Source organism: Anopheles moucheti, chromosome 3 (genome assembly GCF_943734755.1).
Source record: "Anopheles moucheti chromosome 3, idAnoMoucSN_F20_07, whole genome shotgun sequence".
NCBI classification, from domain to species: domain Eukaryota; kingdom Metazoa; phylum Arthropoda; class Insecta; order Diptera; family Culicidae; genus Anopheles; species Anopheles moucheti.
Window position 1 is genome coordinate 20,532,965 of NC_069141.1, and position 16,118 is coordinate 20,549,082.

The following is a 16,118-nucleotide window of genomic DNA, read 5'->3' on the forward strand; positions in this document are numbered from 1 at the left end:
GAGCGATTCGTGTTTTTTGAGCAGGTAATATAAGGCAAGCGAATATAATGAAATTAGTGCTGCTGCTATTCGGTGTTGTTGTGTTGGCGAGCTTGGCCTACGGACGTCCGGTGGGATGTGAAGATGATCCGGAAGCTCCACCAGTACCAGTGGCTGAACAACAGCTGGATACAGCCGATCAACCGAAGAATGTGGCACAAGCTCCAAAGGTAACGAACGTGATATAAACGCATACCATTTAAAAACGTTTATGACGAGGACTTTTGTACGGAATATTTTCAGAACGTAATTGATCCTCCAAAGCTATGCCCTGAAGGACAAGTGCTTGACCACCAAGGAAAATGTAGACCTATCATGGGTTAATGCGGTCGTATTGGATATAGTGAGATGGCTACAAAACACACGCAGGAACCGTTTCGTTTCGTTGTAAATAAAGTTGTTGTGCTTTAGAAGTTTATCGTTTCGGACATCATCCAGAGTAGTGTTTGTAGCGTTGCAAAAATGTGAAATACTAAACCGTTTATTAGATGCCTTGCTAGAAAAAGTCAACAATCTTTTTGCACTTTCCCCTGGTATCAGTAGCTTCTCCAGGTCCGCATGCTGCTGGAGCATCGATCAAAACAAATTGTTGCGCATCATCTTCTGGCTGTTTAGCTTCGTTTACTGAATCAGATTCAACGTCAGCTGCTGGTACCTCCACTTCAATCATATCTCTTGTGCCGGGTGATTCCATTTGATCGAGTTTGTATATGTAGGAACTCAACTGATACACTATTGGATGGTTGTAGTAATGCAGTTGCTGTGGAAGCTGTAGGTCGCTGGGCACACAGAGGCTGGATTAAAGGATAAGATGTTCTAACCAAGTGTGTAGAAATGAGGAGCATTAGTGTTATGAATATTTCCAGATGAATTCTTCCAGTTAGTAATTAAGTTTAACTAAACCTAGAATGTGCAATATTTAGAACTCTAAAACGAAATTAGGTTCAATGCAATTAAGTATAGATTTCTTCAGTACATATCGCAGTATATAGTCGCCTATGTTTTCAAATTTATTATAAAAAAGGGATAAATTTGTCTTCGAACATTGAAAACTTTGAATTACAATATATAACATATAAACAACATAACAACATATAAAATTTTCGGTCTTTCGAATGATCGAACGTAATAAGGGTTTTGTTAGGTATACAATTGAGTTTATTAGTATTTTTTTAATTACCTAACTTACTACCGCCGATAAGGAAAATGGAAAACAAACGCTGAAAGAGCGCTGTATGTAACTAAAACTATCGATAACGAGAACCACGTGTTAGCGGTTTTAAAACAGTAAACTGTTGAAGGCATTTTGCACAACTGCATCTCAAGCGCAGACCGTTAGCGCTTATCTAAGCGCATTGGCCAGAGGCAACGACGTATTTAATTGCGAACTACCCACCGAAGAAGTTGGTGCTCCTTTAAGACGTTTATTTGAACATTGAGAGAGCGATTCGTGTTTTTTGAGCTGGTAATATAAGGCAAGCGAATATAATGAAATTAATGCTGCTGCTATTCGGTGTTGTTTTGTTGGCGAGCTTGGCCTATGGACGTCCGGTGGGATTTGAAGATGAACCAGAAGCTTCACCAGTACCAGTGGCTGAACAACATCTGGATACAGCCGATCAACCGAAGAATGTGGCACAGGATCCAAAGATAACGAACGTGATATAAACGCATACCACATAAAAAAACGTTTATGACAAGGATTTTTGTACGGAATATTTTCAGGGCGTATTTAATCCTCCAAAGCTATGCCCTCAAGGACAAGAGCTTGATCGCCTAGGAAAATGTAGACCTATCATGGGTTAAGGCGCTCGTATTGGATATAATGAGATGACTACGAAACACACGCAGGAACCGTTTCGTTTCGTTGTAAATAAAGTTGTTGTGCTTTAGAAGTTTATCGTTTCGGACATCATCCAGAGTAGTGTTTGTTGCGTTGCAAAAATGATAAATACTAAACCGTTTATTAGAAACCATGCTAGAAAAAGTCAACAATCTTTTTGCACTTTCCTCTGGTATCAGTAGCTTCTCCAGGTCCGCATGCTGCTGGAGCATCGATCAAAACAAATTGTTGCGCATCATCTTCTGGCTGTTTAGCTTCGTTTACTGAATCGGATTCAACGTCAACTGCTGGTACCTCCACTTCAATCATATCTCTTGTGCCGGGTGATTCCATTTGATCGAGTTTGTATATGTAGGAACTCAACTGATACACTATTGGATGGTTGTAGTAATGCAGTTGCTGTGGAAGCTGTAAGCCGCTGGGCACACAGAGGCTGGATTAAAGGATAAGATGTTCTAACCAAGTGTGTAGAAATGAGGAGCATTAGTGTTATGAATATTTCCAGATGAATTCTTCCAGTTAGTAATTAAGTTTAACTAAACCTAGAATGTGCAATATTTAGAACTCTAAAACGAAATTAGGTTCAATGCAATTAAGTATAGATTTCTTCAGTACATATCGCAGTATATAGTCGCCTATGTTTTCAAATTTATTATAAAAAAGGGATAAATTTGTCTTCGAACATTGAAAACTTTGAATTACAATATATAACATATAAACAACATAACAACATATAAAATTTTCGGTCTTTCGAATGATCGAACGTAATAAGGGTTTTGTTAGGTATACAATTGAGTTTATTAGTATTTTTTTAATTACCTAACTTACTACCGCCGATAAGGAAAATGGAAAACAAACGCTGAAAGAGCGCTGTATGTAACTAAAACTATCGATAACGAGAACCACGTGTTAGCGGTTTTAAAACAGTAAACTGTTGAAGGCATTTTGCACAACTGCATCTCAAGCGCAGACCGTTAGCGCTTATCTAAGCGCATTGGCCAGAGGCAACGACGTATTTAATTGCGAACTACCCACCGAAGAAGTTGGTGCTCCTTTAAGACGTTTATTTGAACATTGAGAGAGCGATTCGTGTTTTTTGAGCTGGTAATATAAGGCAAGCGAATATAATGAAATTAATGCTGCTGCTATTCGGTGTTGTTTTGTTGGCGAGCTTGGCCTATGGACGTCCGGTGGGATTTGAAGATGAACCAGAAGCTTCACCAGTACCAGTGGCTGAACAACATCTGGATACAGCCGATCAACCGAAGAATGTGGCACAGGATCCAAAGATAACGAACGTGATATAAACGCATACCACATAAAAAAACGTTTATGACAAGGATTTTTGTACGGAATATTTTCAGGGCGTATTTAATCCTCCAAAGCTATGCCCTCAAGGACAAGAGCTTGATCGCCTAGGAAAATGTAGACCTATCATGGGTTAAGGCGCTCGTATTGGATATAATGAGATGACTACGAAACACACGCAGGAACCGTTTCGTTTCGTTGTAAATAAAGTTGTTGTGCTTTAGAAGTTTATCGTTTCGGACATCATCCAGAGTAGTGTTTGTTGCGTTGCAAAAATGATAAATACTAAACCGTTTATTAGAAACCATGCTAGAAAAAGTCAACAATCTTTTTGCACTTTCCTCTGGTATCAGTAGCTTCTCCAGGTCCGCATGCTGCTGGAGCATCGATCAAAACAAATTGTTGCGCATCATCTTCTGGCTGTTTAGCTTCGTTTACTGAATCAGATTCAACGTCAGCTGCTGGTACCTCCACTTCAATCATATCTCTTGTGCCGGGTGATTCCATTTGATCGAGTTTGTATATGTAGGAACTCAACTGATACACTATTGGATGGTTGTAGTAATGCAGTTGCTGTGGAAGCTGTAGGTCGCTGGGCACGTTCGTCGGAAGATAAGCACATCGTACGACAACGAACAGCACTAAACAACATTGAACGATGTTGAAGGGGCGAATATCGAACATTTTCTGTAGAATGTCTACCTGTCCAAAGTAGAAAATGAAGCACAACTGAGCATGAATCGGATCGAGGATGTCTATTTTATAGTGCGATGAGCTTGTGTCTTCAGAAAGTAAGAAATTCCAGTTTCTCTTCGGTAGTCGATATGATCTTTGTTTGCATCATTCGTTGATGATCTTCAAATGGTCAAATGTTTACTTAATAAACAGCACGGGTAGCGTATTATGAAATCGATCCGAATAAATGATATCGAAAAGCAGTATTGAAGGTCATTCGTTCAGATGACTATTCTTCAAAGATTTACAGCGGTGCATAGGTGCATGAAGCACGGAATAGAGCGTATATTCTCTTTTCATTTCATTTGAGTATGTTTCATTAAATGGATTTGATTAGGTTGGATAATGTAGCCAATATCATTGTGGTGAATGAAGTTAGATGAAACTTTGGTATAGTGTCCAAGTCACAATGTTGTGAGGAAAATGTTGTCATTCATTACACTCATTTCGTTACTTTTAATAGAAAAACCATTTCGCTTAATTTAATACAATTTATCGACCTCATTTATTTAACTCTCCTATTTTATTAATACAAATGCTGTTTTTTAAAGAAACAGTACAGATATTAAATAATACTGTGGTACTTAACGGTTGATTTAAAAAATTGTTCGAACAATCTTGAAAAATAATTAAAGAAGAATACTTTCTTGCTTCGCTGGTACGCTATTCGATTCAACTGTGGCTTGACATTGACGTATATCGAAGGGGTACTTGACCGCAGAATCAAAACAAACCACACAAAAATAAGCATTGCGTCTCGATATTTTACCACTGATCTTAACCATAAAACACGAAATAATTACTGAATGACGAGTGATAATAGTAAGCATGATTTAAATATTTATTGATTTATTGTAGAGTTTGTGTATTACAATCGTTCTTCATGTGAAACTGTAATTCAGAGCAAATGAACAATGGCCGATAGGTATGAGAATGGTAACTGGTGGCTCTGCCGCCAATTATGCGCTTTAGATAAAATGATTGTGATTTTTCTTTTAGAACACTCATTCTAAGTTCCGCCGTTACTGATAATGCACAACAGTATCGTGCTTCTGAAGAGGACGTTCTGAGTGAAACATCCGACGAGTGTGCCGATACGCATCACAGTTTTAACTATGGATATCGCTCCTCCAGCAACTCGGATGATAATGCCGCCGATGATGAAGAGGACGAGGAAGACCCGTATCAGGAATTGTTTATGAATGCGTACCGTTCTGCGCCGCAATCATCGGACGACGAAGAGACTGAAAAGGACTCCAAAGGATGCACGAATCCCGCTGCAAAACCGCTTTGCCTGATGGAGGATTGGGATCTGTGGGATTACATGGACGAGAGTGAACTGAAGGAACGGTTGAAAGACCATCCCCAGCTGCTGGAAGAAATTACACGCAAACGCAAACGACGCATGCAGGAGGAAGAGGATGCAGCAACAGCACTGGAGGACGATGAACTTTGTAATGTGATGAATAGAGCCGTGAAATGTATCCGTATTGAACAATCCCAATTGACCAGTTAGGGTATGCACGTGGAAGAATTTAAAGGCACAATGTACATACATACGTAAAATCATTTTTCACCAGAGCTCCTTGTATTCCCAGTATATTCTTTTAGTTTTTTTCCAAATTTTAGAATAACTGTTTCCCATTTTTTTGTTTTTAACAATGGTTAGGCCATTTATTTGGAAATTGTGGCTCTAAGTGGATAAAAAATCGGAAACATTATCACTTGAACGACAGGAACTTGCTTTAAATCAGTAGTCTCAAAAATTTTCAGCCTACTAGGCGCATTGGTTGAAACTAACGTTGTTGGGGGTCATTTATACAGAGGCTGGAAGCTCACGAGGGCCGCAGTTTCGAGACCCCTGCTTTAAATGATAAGATGTTCTAACCAAGTGTGTAGAAATTAGGAGCATTAGTGTTATGAATATTTCCAGATGAATTCTTCCAATTATTAATTAAGTTTAACTAAACGTAGAATTGACAGCAGCCAAATCTCTTCAATATTTAGAACTCTAAAACGAAATTAGGTTCAATGCAATTAAGTATAGATTTCTTCAGTACATATCGTAGTATATAGTCGCCTATGCTTTCAAATTTATTATAAAAAAGGGATAAATTTGTCTTCAAACATTGAAAACTTTGAATTACAGTATATAACATATAAACAACATAACAACATATAAAATTTTCGGTCTTTCGAATGATCGAACGTAATAAGGGTTTTGTTACGTATACAATTGAATTTATTAGTATTTTTTAATTACCTAAACTTACTACCGCCGATAAGAAAAATGGAAAACAAATGCTGAAAGAGCGCTGTATGTAACTAAAACTATCGATAACGAGAACCACGTGTTAGCGGTTTTAAAACAGTAAACTGTTGAAGGCATTTTGCACAACTGCATCTCAAGCGCAACTCTTTTGTCATTGATAAGGGTGATAGCTAAAGATGATATCACAAATGGAATTTAGCTGATACGGGGCCCGATCATCATCACAAGTGCGTTAGGCTCGGTGTAACTCATCGTGCATCCGCAGCGGTGGAACCTTCGGTAACGGCCACTGCACCGTTGGTCGGTTGACTAACTATCACAATCGGTGGTCCCACTTCAGCCGTCTGAAACAACACGATAAGAGAAAATAGTTTTTGTTTCTGGTGATCACTTGGCATTGGTGTTGAGATTCAGCTATTGATGAGGCCTTGGTGCACGGTACTGTAAATTCTACACGCTGCGAAACTTTATCGTAAGGTTCGAATCGAATTACTATGATAACAAATACCGTTTTGAATATCTTTAGGTCACATTTAAAGTTGCAGTTGAATATTCACTGTTCCCGTTCAACTCACTTGACTCGTGCTAAAGCTTTCGTTGTACGATTTACCAAAATTGGCATCATCGATATCGTAACCTTCGCGATTTCCGCAACACAAACACATGGTCGCTTCCGGTTTTGGTGGTGATGGCCGTACGTTAAGGAAACTTTTGTACCCAGTTTCGAAGACGATTCAAGTGCAACTGAGTGATCGGCGATAGCAGCGGGAACTTGAAATACCTTCCACGATAGGCTGCGTCAGACTACGAAAAGTTTCTCTTCGTTCGTTCTACCACAAAAGGGATGACTAAAGCGGATCCAGACGGAACAATTCCGTACGATAGGAAGGAAGCATACCGCGTACCGTGATTGTGACGAAGCATTTGATTGTTTTTTGCCCCCTTTTTTGTCCCCTTGTTTAGTCACGGTTTTGCTATCCATGCGTAGCAAATGTTTTCAGCAAATATGCACCACCATCACATACGCTTGGCAGAGTTTCATAACCGATAAAGACGCCTGACTTGAGGAAGGTACAGGGGACAACCTGAAGGGGAGGTCTTCCTTATCGGTCGACGATAGAACGCGTTGAGACGCTGTAGCAGGTTTATTAGTGAGAACAAAATGCTACCAAGTCGAGTAAAGACACGCAGTTTGTTCAAATATAAAAACCCAGAAGGACAAATACTAGTAGCAGCACAGATTGCAACTCATGTGGCTGTGGATGTGCATTTTAGCCGAGTGAAAAAATATGATAAAGATTGTTTTGTGACGAATTTCAGATAAAGATGTTGGAAATTGCATGATTCACATCTGGAAGGAAATGATATGCAAACAACCCCAAAGATATACCGTATAAATGAGATACCCTTTCATGATGCTAATGATGAGCAGCTCTGAATAAGCTCGTTTTATCGCTAAGAACAAAATTAGATCATTTTGTGATGGATATAGTTGCATATTGACAGAGTGAATTAGAAAAGCAGCATGCAAACGATTGTTTGATGGAAGTGGCAATCAGTACTATCTTATCTCCAGAGGACGTAACGCCGACGAAAGTAAGGAATGCTTTCGACAGATTTGTGTCGATGATAGCTTATTAAATCTGTCGATACTTCAAACGATTCCCCGATAACGTGTGCCCTATTTTTCGTTGTGCCTCAGGTGTCTTCTAACGGTGCCATTGATATGGTGCGTTTGTTTACATACCGCATGAGTTATCATTCTTTTAAAAACAAACTAGGTTATCTAAAATTATGCCATATATCGTTATCTTTACGCTTTTAGTCTTCCTTTCTTTGCCAATATGAGATACAGGCTTGTTGCAGTTGTACTGACAGTGACATCGGATCGTCCAGCAGCTGGGCCATCAGAAACAGCTCCAACAGGGTCATCGTTTTCGACTGCATATTCGTGCGTGTGTCGGGCCCGGGGAATATTTTCGACAATGCCAGATACGGTGTAATGACGACGTGCACTTCCGTGGGCCGAAGATATCCGTAGATTGTGTACCGGCGCATCAGCTGCAGATATCGTTTGGCAAAGTGAAGTCGCGTGTCGTCAAACTCCTCGTGCAGCAGGTTTAGCACATCCAGCGCGATCAGACGCTTCGGCACACCGACAACATCTCCTGTGAAAGGTGTAAAAAAGCGCTCTTTAAGGTATGAAGATTTGTTTCGGTTTGGTTTCACCTGCTTTAACCCCGTACCCGTAACGACATCGATGCAACGCTGTGGAAGAACCTGAACCTGATAGATGGAGAGAAACTGATGGAAGGCCATCGCACATTCTCTTGGGGCGTGCACTGTGCGGAGGTGTTCTAGCAGATTCGGTGCTCCGGATTTAATTTTTTCGTATATCTTCTTCACATGCATTATGCTGCCTCCGGTAACGAACAGCCCGTACACGCCAATGTCTGTAAAAAGGAATATCGTTTGAATTCGAGAAGAACTTTTCACTCGGGCAGAGCGAATGTGATAAGCTATTCCTTACGTTGTTCTAAGTAATCGATGCATGCCAGCAGAGCTTGGTATTGTTGTCTGGTGATCTTGTGGCTCCCGCATACTTCCAAGACCGAATGACGTCTTCTTCCAAAAGCGAAGCCACTTGAATGATAGAATGATATACGTAATATAGTTAAAAATAGGAATGTACACAATGGAAATGCTTTCACCACTTCATAGGTCACATTCTAAACCAGCATGCAAGCGGATAAGTGGTACTGATGGCCTCACACCGATGTTTTAAATTACGATTTAAAGAGCCTCGTTTTAGAGGTCTCTCGTAACGAAACACAAACAAACTCCCCTGTCATGTGAGGTGTGTGACCGTGTTCGAGGTATAGAAGGTCTTTCAGATTCCATAGAATCGGCAAACGAACCGGCTCTTTCCCCCCTTTTTTTTTGCATGCCTGGTGTGCCATTGGGGGTCTTATCCGAGGTAAGCTGACCGCGAAACTCGAGCGTTTGTTTACAGTTGCAGGCCTGTCCCAGCTGAAGGTAAAGTCACGGTCAGGTTGTTGGTGGGTTTGACCCACAGCTCTGCGGGAATGGCATGACATGGTTGAAATATATAAAACAGTGTGCCAGCACCCGAGTATGGCTTAATTAGTGACCGATCGAGCGTCAGCTTGATCTAGTATTGGGAGGGAACCGCCGCTTGGAAGAAAGTGATGAGCATCATGTGCACGATAGTGTCAGTTGTTCTAGCCAGTTCGCTGCTGCTGGTATCGATCGCTTTTATCGGTGCAAGCAGCCGTGGAGATGATCGGCAATTCGCGGAACAGAAGCGAGAAGCGAACGATCGTGCCGGAGTGTGGGAACTGGTCTCAGCAGCTACCGTGGCACCTAAGGCACCCGTCGATATGATGATGCGCTTTGGGGAATTTAAAAGGAAGTCACAAAAAGCTGATGAGGAAGATCCACTGAAGGCCGAAAACAGCCATGTGGTGGTGCAGGTTTACTCGGTCGATTCGGACCAGGAAGTCGCAAACGATTCGACAGGTACGGCAATCCGTACATTGAAGGTGGAGAACTTCGTCACTCCGAAGGAACACATGGACGGTAAATCGACGGATCGAGTAGAGCGGAAGGTGCTTGCACCGGCCAGAAACGTTAAGGTGGAGTCGGATGAAAAGGAGGATTTGCTGTCGGAACAATTCTTCGTCGACGAAACGGCCACGGGTCAAGAATCAAATACTCCTGCAGGAAGACGAACGTACGGTCAAGGCTTTGGAAGTAACAGACCGGCGGTAGAGAGATTCGACCAGGAGCAGGAACATACTCCTCCAAAGTTTTCCCAATCATCGTACGCAAATCCACCACCATTCTTCGACTACAACGAACAGACCAGTCAGCGCATGTTGGATGAGTTCTTCGCACTGCGCAACCAGGACACATTGGCCGCTCGTCGATCGAATTACGATTGGGGTGAGGGACAGCTGAGATCGCGAACGCTGGAGGATATTAAGAGTCAAAATCGAGCCTCGACGGCATCGCGCAGGAAGACTCCGACGGACTTTTCCAAGGATGATGATATGAGTTATGATCGATATGCAGACTATGGTGAGTGATAGGAGGACGATTCCTCTGTACATTGTTTCACCTCATATTACCCTTCTTCTCGGCAGCCGAAGCAGAACAGCGAGCGATTGGGTACACCGCACAGAAGCTTGGCCGTAAGCAACGTGCAACACCCTCGACAGGTGGACAGACGCACGTACTCAACAAGGTACCGATCGTGGCGTACGATGGTGACGGATCGATGCCACCGATGTACAAATCCGACAACGCACAACGGTCACAGTTTGAGCGTTCCCGGTTCCACTACGCGCTGCCATCGATGGTGTACAACCCGTACGCCTGGGACCCGTACCACATGAACATGCTGCGGTTTCCACAGTGTAACGCCTGCCAGAAGAATGCGCGGGCCCTCTGCACCACGTGTGGGCTCTGTGCGGACTGCTGTGCCCACAGCAAATGTAGCTGCGGTTGTCTAAACGGTTGATCGCCGGGCCGTAACCCTTGACACTAACCAATAAAGCACTTCCAGCCAACATCACGACCGTTTTAGACACAACCGAAAGGCAAATAAAGACTTGCTCGACGTGGACAAATAAGAAACGATAAGAAATACGTACTTCTTTCGCCGGTACTTGAAGTTGTCCTCCAGCCACTTCCACAGCATTGGAATTCAATTTGGAGCGCGTGTTTGGGTGTTCCGAAAACTTAATTTTGCTACACCATGGACGAAAGATGTATTGTTTGTGGGTTCTTTTGAGCTATTAGTATTTTGACAGATGATATGATGTGGCTGCGGCACGGTTGCTTCGATGCAACAGTGTACATTTTGTCTAACCTCAAAAAAGCAGGCAGGAGAGTTTTTGTGGGTTTGATGCTGTAATATGAACCGAACCATGCGCGTCAAAGACATAACAACGCACAACGGCACATCTTATAAACAGCGCAGATAACGTTACGTAAATAATGCTGATGGTGTAGTGGCAACTAAAACCCACAACCATTTTTGGATCGTTTAGGGGTGAAAATTGGGAGTCACTTTTTTTTTGTAGCTCCACTATAGTATTGTGTATGGTTTGTGCATGAATTGTGTAATAGGATATCCTTTTCCGCTTGGTCCGTGTGTTGCTATGAAAGTGTGTCCGTGGGTGGCTAGAATTGGGTCAGGGAGTCGGTGCACTAAATCATAATAAGTGACCTCATGAAGTTTGTTTTGCTTTGTAGAACCATTGGTTACTACAATCAAATTAATACATCCAAATTGAACATTGGTTGTAGTGCAGCAAACTACAGGAAGCAACCGGAAAAAAACGACCGCTTTACATAAAAAAAACAACTTCTACACACCGCCCGTTTGAATGCATTTTTCACCCCTTATGGGGTGAATTGTTTGTCTCCACTCGCAAACGCATAAAGACAAAACGAGGAACTAAAAGCCGCGATCGCGCTAAACAAATGTCGCTGATCGCAGCACTATTTGTGCAACAGTTTCACCGCCCAAGAACAACGGGCTAGTCATTCGATTGGCCACCATTCATTTTCCATCGAACAGTGACCGGTAGTGGAGTTGGTTCGGTTTTCCGCCTGGTGCCACCTTGTATGTGGCCACAACACCGGAAAAAGATAATCCCGTTGAAGGTAATCATCCCGGTTGTGATACGGAAACCGGTTTCTCCCGGTGACCCAGTTCGGAAGATTCCGCGAAGGAGTCTGGCAGCTGCCTTGTCACGGCTGATTGTTGCTTCTATATAAGAAAGACCTTCGGACATAGTGCAGTGAACAGTGATCGCGGCACGTTATGACTATGAAGATCGTTCTGGTGTGTCTACTGTGGGCGGTGGAAGCGTTAGGGCAGTGCGGTGAGGACTGGTATGGTGAGGCGCGGGCCGTGTACAGGCCAGACGAATACCCGAGCGTTGAAGAGCGGGCGCCCAGTTTTGAGGAAGTCAGCGAAGAGTACTACCCGGTAAAGCAACAGCGTTCCCTTCGGTCTAGCCGTTATTCACCACCGGTTTATGGATATGGTAACAGCTACAGGCAGGACAGTGACGATTGGGAGCGTTACGAAGAGCCTCGGAAATCACATTACGATGTGCACAAGAGTCGTAGAAAGTACGAGTTGTACGGGAAAAGTTCTCGTGGCGATTACAGCTACAAGGGTTCGTTGGGTGTGAATGTGCATGAGCGCAAGAAGACAAGCCGGGCGGCAAAATATGGCGGTGAAGGTGGTTCGTACGGCAAGACGACCTCGTTGACGTACAAAGCGGTTCCACCGAAGGCAAGTTGTGCACAGAATTTGCTAATTGGTTGTACACCAACTGTCACGCGAGTACCCTGTTCGGCGAGTTCGCCATATGATACGTACGGACATTCGGGTGGAGTGCCGTACTACCCACCCGCTCCAGCGTACCATCATTATGCACCATCTCACCATCATGGAATGCCTCACCCGGGATCGTATGGACCACCACCTTCTGCCAGCTACTATCCTCCTGCACCAGCAGCTCACCAGCAAGATCACCCGGCATCAGATCTGCACGCGAAACCTTCGGAAGATGCCCATGGATACGGTCCATCGTACAAGGTCGCCACACCGGAAGAGATACCCGGGTTTGCCGCTCCCGTGCGGGAAGATCTGAGCGAATCTCCCAAGGTACCGATCATTTCTGCCTTTTCCAAATCGACCGATTCCACGACCGGACTGGCAGCGTCCAACTCTACCGCTCCGAAAGGGATGCCCTCAAACGGGACAGCCGCGGTCGAGACGACATCTTCGCGAACGAGCCCGCTGCCAGTGTTGACGCCCGCCCCCGAACAGAAGGAGGACGCCGACGAGTTCTGGGTGGTGGAATCGAACGTGGAAAGTTCAACGGACGTTACCGAGGGGTCTACCGCACGGTGAAACATTACAGTGTCACACGATATAACGCATTAATGTTGTTCTTTTTTTTGGAGTAACAATAAACTGGAAAACCAAAGTTGCGTGGTTCTATGGTTGCATTTGGCTCGATGGAGGGGGGTTTTATTCGATCTTCGCTTTAACGCCCCAGTGTCCGGACCGTCGACGTGGTAGCGTAAAATTGCGTTTGTCAGCTAAAAGCGGTTGCTTGGTTGATTGGCATGACCTAAATGATGTCGTCGGCTGTAAGTTGGTGTACATTTTTTATTTATGTTTCTCTTTCCAGAAGTCATTGGTGGATTGCTAACTAAAGTGAGGTACTTGTTCGGAAAGAAATCCCCTAGCGAATTCATGTTAAGCAAAATAACGGCCAATTTGTATAAGTCATTCAATTCTTGTGGTCAGAAAATTTATTGTACAGAAGTTCTTCGAAAATATCTTACATCAGTACCAGCTTTCTCAGACCATTCCTGTTCCTGTTCATTAATATTTAAAATTATGAAAACTAAAAATTATGAGAGATCCTTTCCAACAATATAGTTGATTCAATCGACCCTGTTTGGAAAATTTTCAGAGTTCAAAAGTTATTGTATTCTCCAAAAATTGGATGAATTATGACATTTCGATTTACCCAGATATGATTTAGGGATATCAAGCATATTATGAAATAGGCACTCCTACTCGAAAGGGCAAGAACACCCGCAATGATGAACGAAATAGATTGGATGATCAATCACCAAAAATAGTTTGTCGCTTTCATAGCAACGCAAGTCACTGGCTTGTCAAATCTAAATTAAAAATAAACTATACTGAAAACAATTAAAAAATTTAACGTAAAAAAGAATATTGTCTAAACCTTCTTTACTTAAGGAAATATCAGCGTAAAATTCAACTCGGCTTTGCCGTGGTTTACACACATAATGCAAAAATGCGTAAGGTGCTCGAGTCAGTTTTTTTGTAGCTTCTGTCGCCAATTCAGCAAACTGAACCAACTTATGCGTGCGTGTTTTTTCGTTTTTCAACAACTGCTACGCCCTGCGTTGGGGTTGTTTCTTACGCCGCTATGAAAGCGTAAACAAAAATTTCGGGCAACCGTAGAAATGTATTGTTTGAGGAAACTTTTGAGAAGTGAAAGACAAAAAAGGTCAACCACGTTTGTTTGTTTCACTGTGGGTTACGGGTAAAGCCCGTGCTTCCTTTTTCAGCTACGGATCTTTGGGAGATATAAAAGAACCCGTGCACGGTTGGTAAGATCATCAGTCAGCGGTGAAAGCTTCCAACCAGTAGTACATCACAGTAGAAACATCACGAAAATGAACAGCTTCATTACGATCACTCTGTTGGCTGTGGTTGGTGTGGCCATTGCGGCACCCTCGAAGTACGGACACGCCGGTGGCCATCATGGAGGAGTTGTGCCCGGACCGGCTGAGGTTCACACCTACCCGGCAGTTGCCCCGGTCGTCAAGTGTGGCCACAGTCTGCTGGTAAGCTGCGATCCTCATCATCAGCCCGTGCCGTGCAAGGCGGCTGCTCACGGCCATCACGGGGGCCACGGTGGATACGGACATCACGCACCTGCCCCGGCACCGGCCTATCACCATGCTCCGGCCCCGCATTACGCCCCGGCTCCGGCCTACCATGCGCCGGCCGAACATGGCGGTGAGTACCGTGCCAAGCACCACAAGAAGCACCACAAGAAGCATCACGGACACAAGGGTAAGAGCGCCGACAATGTTGGCGAAGCGATCGACAGCAGCTCGGAGACGATGTAAGCGGTGCGCGCTCCTGTCCAAGGCATGGTCCAGCAGACTTCAACTCCCCAAGACTGAATTACATTCCCATCCTTTTCCTGATCTTCCTGATTCTGTCCTAACCTTCCTGTCACCTTTTTACGGAATGTAAAATGAGCCAAAAATGTCGTCACAATAAAGTGTGAATTTTCTTTACAAAAAAAAAAAACATTCTCTACCAGTTGGTATTGGAAAAATGTTCGAAAGAAAAAAAGTGTCTGATTTGTTTGATGAGAGATGAAAATAGTACTTCATTCTACCACTTGAAAGCTTCCGAAAGAGACATAGTTGTCTTAGTAATTGAACGTAAATATAATGAAGCAAATAAACAGACTGTTTGTTATTTGGACTGTGTTCAACGTCAGCTGACTGTATATTTCTCTTCGATCATTCAAATATGTTTCGATTTCATGAGAGAGATACAAGCCCATATTTTTTTCTGCAAATCAAAAGCAGATTTGTTGGTGCCATTACCGTTTTAGACAAAGCGTTTCGAAGAAGCACACGGTATTCCGCACACCACTTGTGACAATACAGGCCAACCCATTTATGAAGGACATCGCGAATAACGATGCCGCTATATAAACGATCGTTGAAGAAGTTGCGAACGTTTGTTGGATATCTGTAGTGTATACGGTACGGGGATTGGTTCAAAATGAAGTTCGCTTTCACAATCACACTAGTGCTTCTCGCAGTACTATGCTTCTCGCAGGTTTACGCAGAAGCTACCACGGAAGAAAGTGCTACCGGTGGTGATCAACCAGAACCAGTGAACGAGGGCCCTTATGATCCAGTGAAAATTGCCCAACTGCAGTCAACATCAAAGGGCCGATACTGGCTGGGACTAGCGGCGAATTTGATCAGCAAATTCCTTGAAAATTAATTTTAACCACGGTTGAATAAAGCGTGTTGAAACGAAATCAGTTGTTTCATTACTTATCTTCCACAGTCTCGCAGTTGTGTACGAATGTCTGCCAACTTGTACAAACAGTTCAGACTACACGCGTGATCGGGATCGGCTTAGTTACTGTTTATGAAAGAAAAATCATCTAGGCTAGCAGTAGTGTATTCCATTTCAAAATTCGTTGTGTAGTACAGAAAAAAGAGATTGTTAATTTAATTTATCCAAATAATTTCGGAATAGAGAAAATAATGGATTACTTAAAAATAAGGAGT

At 43.1% G+C, this 16,118-nt stretch overlaps 4 protein-coding genes across 4 annotated transcripts; 3 read left to right on the plus strand and 1 right to left on the minus strand.

Moving 5' to 3' along the window:
* Window positions 1–4,669: 4,669 nt before the first annotated feature.
* LOC128303556 (uncharacterized) lies at window positions 4,670–6,165 on the plus strand. The gene is made up of 2 exons (XM_053040544.1): window positions 4,670–4,850; window positions 4,925–6,165. The coding sequence occupies exons 1-2, from the start codon at window positions 4,840–4,842 to the stop codon at window positions 5,439–5,441; spliced, it is 528 nt and encodes a 175-aa protein (XP_052896504.1). The 5' UTR covers window positions 4,670–4,839; the 3' UTR covers window positions 5,442–6,165.
* A 1,853-nt stretch (window positions 6,166–8,018) lies between these two features.
* LOC128303980 (uncharacterized) lies at window positions 8,019–10,920 on the minus strand. The gene is made up of 4 exons (XM_053041089.1): window positions 10,874–10,920; window positions 8,728–8,840; window positions 8,444–8,650; window positions 8,019–8,365 (listed from the first exon to the last, which is right to left on the minus strand). The coding sequence occupies exons 1-4, from the start codon at window positions 10,918–10,920 to the stop codon at window positions 8,019–8,021; spliced, it is 714 nt and encodes a 237-aa protein (XP_052897049.1).
* On the plus strand, window positions 9,236–10,815 carry LOC128303979 (uncharacterized). The gene is made up of 2 exons (XM_053041088.1): window positions 9,236–10,298; window positions 10,364–10,815. Exons 1-2 carry the CDS (start codon window positions 9,407–9,409, stop codon window positions 10,738–10,740), a joined length of 1,269 nt encoding a protein of 422 aa, XP_052897048.1. The 5' UTR covers window positions 9,236–9,406; the 3' UTR covers window positions 10,741–10,815.
* Window positions 10,921–14,465: 3,545 nt separating the features above from the next.
* Window positions 14,466–14,924, plus strand: LOC128300674 (vitelline membrane protein 15a-1-like). Its single transcript, XM_053036828.1, has one exon. The coding sequence runs from the start codon at window positions 14,466–14,468 to the stop codon at window positions 14,922–14,924; it is 459 nt and encodes a 152-aa protein (XP_052892788.1).
* Window positions 14,925–16,118: the final 1,194 nt, after the last annotated feature.